Source organism: Neophocaena asiaeorientalis, unplaced genomic scaffold (assembly GCF_003031525.2).
Source record: "Neophocaena asiaeorientalis asiaeorientalis breed wild unplaced genomic scaffold, Neophocaena_asiaeorientalis_V1.1 scaffold476, whole genome shotgun sequence".
Classification (NCBI taxonomy): Eukaryota; Metazoa; Chordata; class Mammalia; order Artiodactyla; family Phocoenidae; genus Neophocaena; species Neophocaena asiaeorientalis.
The window spans coordinates 497,723-503,164 of record NW_020172178.1 but is presented as its reverse complement, the minus strand read 5'-3'; the positions used below and the strand labels follow the sequence as shown (position 1 = coordinate 503,164).

The window sequence follows — 5,442 nt, the reverse complement described above, 5'->3', positions numbered from 1 at the left end:
GGGGGGGGGAACACCTGCTTTATCATCAGTAGCAGCAGGGTGCTGATTCAGCAGAAAGATGTCTGGACCAGGATGTGGTGGTGGGTGGCGTTCCAGGTCCCACCACAAACTAGCTGGGAGGTCCTTGGGCAAGTCACAGCTCTCCCTAAGCCTCAGCTGCCCCATGAAATGAATCCCATAACTTCAGGCCTATCTTCTTCAGGGGACCGTTGTGAGAGGGGACAAGAAAATGTGTGGCTGATAACCGTGTCACCTCTGAACAGGCCTGGTAGCCCCACCCCATGAAACTACTGATAAGCCGCTCACAGACCCTCCCTCCCCTAAACTAATCACCAAGGCCCTAATCCCATAGGCATCAAACAGTCTCCACCTACCAGGCCTTCTCCTGATGGGTTTGGGGAGGCTCTGAGGACATTTGAGAAGGCAGATGCAATCAGTCCCTAGGCTTTCAACCACGACCGCAAGAGTTCAACTTAGACAACACACAATGAAAGCCAGTTCAGGAGCAGCCCCAGCGTTACTGGGGATACAGGAGGTGTCTGAGCTGCTGCCTCATGGGCCTCAGATCCACCCGAGAGACAGCAGGATTGTGGCATGGGGTCGGGCTATGCAGCCTGTATGGCATGGACCTGTTGGGAGGCTGTGGCCACTCAGCCCTGGGGCTGGGGGCCGAAGCCCTCCTGAGCCATGCAAGAGAGGAAGTGGGATTTGAGCCAGGCCAGAAAGCAGTGCTGTGAATTCAGAGTCTCAGTGGAGTGGGCCTGAGCCTTCTCAAAGCCATCCTCCCAGCCTTCCCGATGCCCTGCGTTTGTAAGATGAATGGCTCCTGGGGTTAAAGGGCCTCTGGAGTGAGTTTCAAATGGCTCAATGTGAAGTGTTTGAGAAGCACTGGGGTGCACTAGTTTAGTCTGGACATCCACCATCACCACCACCACCGTTACCATCTCTACCGTCATTATTACCACTACCTTCAACTGCACCATTACTGTTACCGCTGTCATCATCGCCATCATCACCACCACCGTGACCAACGCTCTCATCACCACCACCAACTCCACCAGAACCTCCACCCCAATTACTATTACCACCACTTCCACCCACCATCACTACCACCTTTACCATCAGTGCCACCACCCCTGTCATCACCATCACCGCCTCCACCACCATTACCACCATTACCACCATCCACTTCATCACATTTTCCACCTGCCTTTGATCACACAGAGATAAGATTATAAAGCCCAACTACTAGCACCTCTCCTCTCTTAACCGTCTGCACCCCAAATATTCATCGTCATGTCTGTCGGCTCATAATCAAAGAGACCAACCAAAGCCTGATATCATACTAGGCTGAGCATACATTCTGGTTTGTCCAGAACAGTTCCAAATCCTGCCTGTTGTCCCTGCTTCATTATTCACGGCTCCCCTCTTTCACTGTCAGCTACGTTTGCATGACATTATATTGTCACCCTAGTTTAAGACCACATCCCGCTTCTGATTGAGTCCCACGAAGATTAGCACCCCAAGGATGCTGACCTGGAACAGAGCCTGGCGGGAAAACTAGGAGGGTGATATACCCCTCGCCAGGCATCGATAACTAATGGATACCCCTGCCTCCCCTTCCCTTGCCTTCCCACTGCTGCACCGGCCCCCAGGAAACCCCTGAGAAAAGAGGAAAACGGCACCGGTGTTGCTGAGTATCCCATGACCTCCTCGCACAGCAACAAAGGGGTGGACGTGAACAGCGCCGTGGTGTGAGTCTGCAGGCCCTGGGCCGCTGGCCAGAGGGGCACCTCGGCGGCACTAGTGGACACAGGAAAGCAGGTGGACACGAGCTGACACTGGGCTTGTCGGGACTTCATTGCCTTGAAGGCCTCGAGCCTCCCGAAGGAGAAACCATACTCTGCCCAGCCTCGCCCCCTGGTCAGTCCGTGGGCAGGGGCAGCGGACACCATGCTGAGCCAGGCTCACCTGCGTGCAGCACCCGGGGCAGCGCTGCCACCCGCGGCCCCGTCTCTTCCTTGTCTTGCGTTTGATCCGTTGACTGTCTCCGGGCTGCTGTCTAAAGCACACGCTCTGAGAAGGCAGGGAGTCTGTCTGCTGGGGCGGGGAGGCATCCCCCTTTAGCCAAAAGGAAACCTCTCCTCCTCCCCAGGAAGCCCGCCTGCTTCTTCCTTGACCAAGCTGTTCCCAACAGAAGCCATGGGCGCATCCGTGAGACGTCCCCGTTCAAAGGTGCTTCCCACACATCTGTCCGCCGCCCCATCTGCAGCTGTCTCAGTCTTAAGGGCCTGCCTTCTCCCTCCCGTCCCCACCGACGCCTGGGGCCCCTGTCTGCTGACCCCCTGCCACGGAGGGCCGTGAGCCCAGCCTACAGGGTCCCCTCCGGACCCAGCAGAGGGGCCCATTCACACCCCGGGGTGGAGTCTGGCCGTCCAGGGAAAAACGACTCACTGAACCTCAGGCCCGGGGCCTGGGAAGGGCAGGGGCCACTACATCTGTCCTCAGATTCATTCCCCCACCCGACCCTCAGAGGAACCAACGCTTCCATGTGAGCCAGGCCCTGCCTTTCCCCCGGCAGAGGCCACCACTTGTGCCAAACCCACCGCCGGCCCTCTGGGCTGGGCCCACCCTACCTGGCACTGGGGCCCCTGATGCTCCCCTGAGGCCTGGTACCCAGACCCTTCCCTGAGAGTCCCCAGGCCTCCCGTCACCCAGAAGGAGGCAGTGTTCTTCCAGTGGCTTGCTTTGAATGTCTTTTATGTTCTAAAAGCGCTGAACCCTCCAGAGTGGTTGGTAGATGAAGGGAAGAAAAGGAGATGTGAGGAGAGGGACCCTCCAGGCCTGGTGACCCCCATCTACTGGCCCGGTGACCCCCCCATCTGCCAGCCTCTTTGGCAGTCGGCCACCTGCCCCGTGGGCACATTGCTAGGCCCTTGGAGACAGCAGCCTTGTGGTTCTGCACAGCCCATGTGCTGGGAGAACACGCCCCGCGGTTCCCTCACTGCCCACACACCTGCTGAGAAGGGACCCGACCCAGCCAGCGGCTCCACTGGCTGGCTATGTAGGGACTTAGCCTGGGGACCCTGACCGCCTCCTAAGCCATCAGTGTCGTTCTCTGGGGGGTGTTTGGGCCACAGGTGAGACTTTCCCATCCAGGGGAGACTGATAGACTGAAAACCAGTCCCCATTTGGGCTGAACCTTGAAACACCCACTGTCCAGGAGCCCTGGTGCCCACGGAGTTGTCTGTGGGCCGAGCGCAGGGGAAAAGGTGAGTGCGCTGTGACCCTGACCCAGGTCCTGCTCCCAGGTCAGCGGGTACAGGCTGAGGACAGGTCCAGGGCAGACTCTCCCAGAAAGGATTTTTCCTGCTTTTCCATTTTCCCCGTGCGTTGAGGCCTGAGTGTGGGTGTGGATTGGATTTTGCTCTCCCTGTGCGCCCTAGCACAGGGCCACCTGTGGCCTGCATCCCTGGTGAGCACGTGACAGTACTCATGGTTCATGCCCTCCAGTTACCAAGGATGCAGATCTGGGTGACAAGCGGGCCAGAGGCTGTGGGTCCTCAGCGGGGCACACCCCATCCCAGCGCACTTCCCCCACTGCCTGCAGCCTCCTGCCAAGTCCCCCCTGATCCCTGAATAGAGACCCAGCCCTAAGCACATCCATCCCGGGTTCAGAAGTGATAGGAGAGCACCTTCAGCCAGAGGGAAGGATCCGAGCTAAGGGATCGTGGAGTGCTGGACAGCCAGTCTCGGGGAGACCCCGAGGGGGGCAGGTCACAGCCCGGCTGTTGCACAAACCCACTGGTCCACCTTCCCCAACCTGAGCTTAAATTTAGGAGGCCCGGATTTTGCAATTAGCCTAATCCTCCAGCCCCGGCGAGTCTCCCCACGAGGAACCCCGGTGGACCATCCATCCATCACTCTGGGGCCAGTATCCCCTTCCCTGGAGACACACAGCCAGGGCTCCATGAAAAGCTAACGTTTGTGCGTAAATTCCCCCAAATTGGGTTTGTCAAATCTCCTCTCACCAGTTAGTGAAAACTAAGAGAAGGGCCCAGTTTTTAAAAGAGAATTCACTTGAGAACAAACCCTGAACCGGCCATTTGGAAGACAGCTCTCACGGGTGCAGGGGGAGAGCCCCACTGGATTTTCAGCTTAAGCAACAGAAGCAACAATAAAAACTACCCCAGCCTGGTGTTTGAGCTTCGAACTTTAATTTAAGGACTGTATCTGCAGCCCCTAAACACGGACCAATCCTCAGACTAGTCTGAACTTTCGAGAACGAAATGCACATTCCTTCTCTGCATTTTCTCGAATAGATATTTTTCAACCGTCTCCTAGTTGAGCCCAACTTTAGAGTGGCATATAGATCTCCCAGAGTTTTCAGGTGTTCCTTAGAAGCTTCTAAAGCCAGTTTTAGAAGAAAGACTAATAGCTGTAAAAATATAGACATATATATTATATATAGTTATATATATATATTTAAAGAGATATCTATATCTATATATAATTACTGTACTCTCTGAATCTGTACAAAGTATGATTTAAACAGCCCAGGTAGTGTGAGATATCTAACGCATGAATGTAAATACCCCGAGACCTGCCTTCCTAACCGTGCGCCGAGAGTACCGGGAAGATGGCTCTTAGTCCCAGGAGTTCTGTCTCAATGGACAAATACACGCATCGGTGCCGTCTTGCCCACCAACAAGCCACTGATGTCGACTCTGTGCTGAGATGTTGCACAGGAAGCAGGACGGGCAGCGCTGCGGGTGGGCTCCGTGTTACTTACGAGGAAGAAAGCAACATGCCTTTTTATTTTCAATAAAAATATACTTATAAAGATGGCTGTCAGTTGTCCTTTGTGGCGGAGTGGGGAAGGAGAGAGCGGACTGAGTGTGGCGGTGTGGTCCTTCCTTGAGGCCCTGCTATAGACCCAGGTACCTTGGGTACCTGGCTGGCCGTGGTACTTTGCTTGCCTGGTTTCTATATGGTTTTATCGTAACGCCCCGAGGCTGGCATTTGTGGGGATTCCAAGGTATCAAGCCTCTCCGTCAGCCCCAACCCGGCCACCTTGATCCTTGACTCAAGTGAGAGGAGGGTGGCCAACCATCCTAGTTCGCCTGGGACTGGGGGGTTTTCCTAAAATATGGAACGTTCAGAGCTGAAACGGGAAAAGTGCCTGGCGGACTGGATGAGCCAGTCGCTCTAATTTGACAAGTGCTCACGGGAATCATGGGGGCCAAGGATCAGCGGGCCACGCTAGAGGGGAGACGGGTTACTTCTGTGGCCAGTGACGGGCCTCCTACTATATCTACCCCCAGGTCTAGACCTCGGCCCCCAGGGTCAGTCTGCAGCTGCTCAGATCACTGTGGTGTGGCCTACCCTGCGCCCCCAAGCAGAGGGACCCCAGCCCCACCAGGAGCAGCCCTCTTTCCCTGT

General features: G+C 55.8%; 1 protein-coding gene across 1 annotated transcript in view; it reads left to right on the top strand.

Moving 5' to 3' along the window:
• PRIMA1 (proline rich membrane anchor 1) overlaps positions 1 to 1,758 on the top strand; it is a 59,800-nt gene extending 58,042 nt beyond the window's left edge. The window contains 1 exon segment of the mRNA XM_024760032.1: positions 1,656 to 1,758. Coding sequence (XP_024615800.1) covers positions 1,656 to 1,758 — 103 coding nt within the window.
• The last annotated feature ends 3,684 nt before the right edge of the window (positions 1,759 to 5,442 follow it).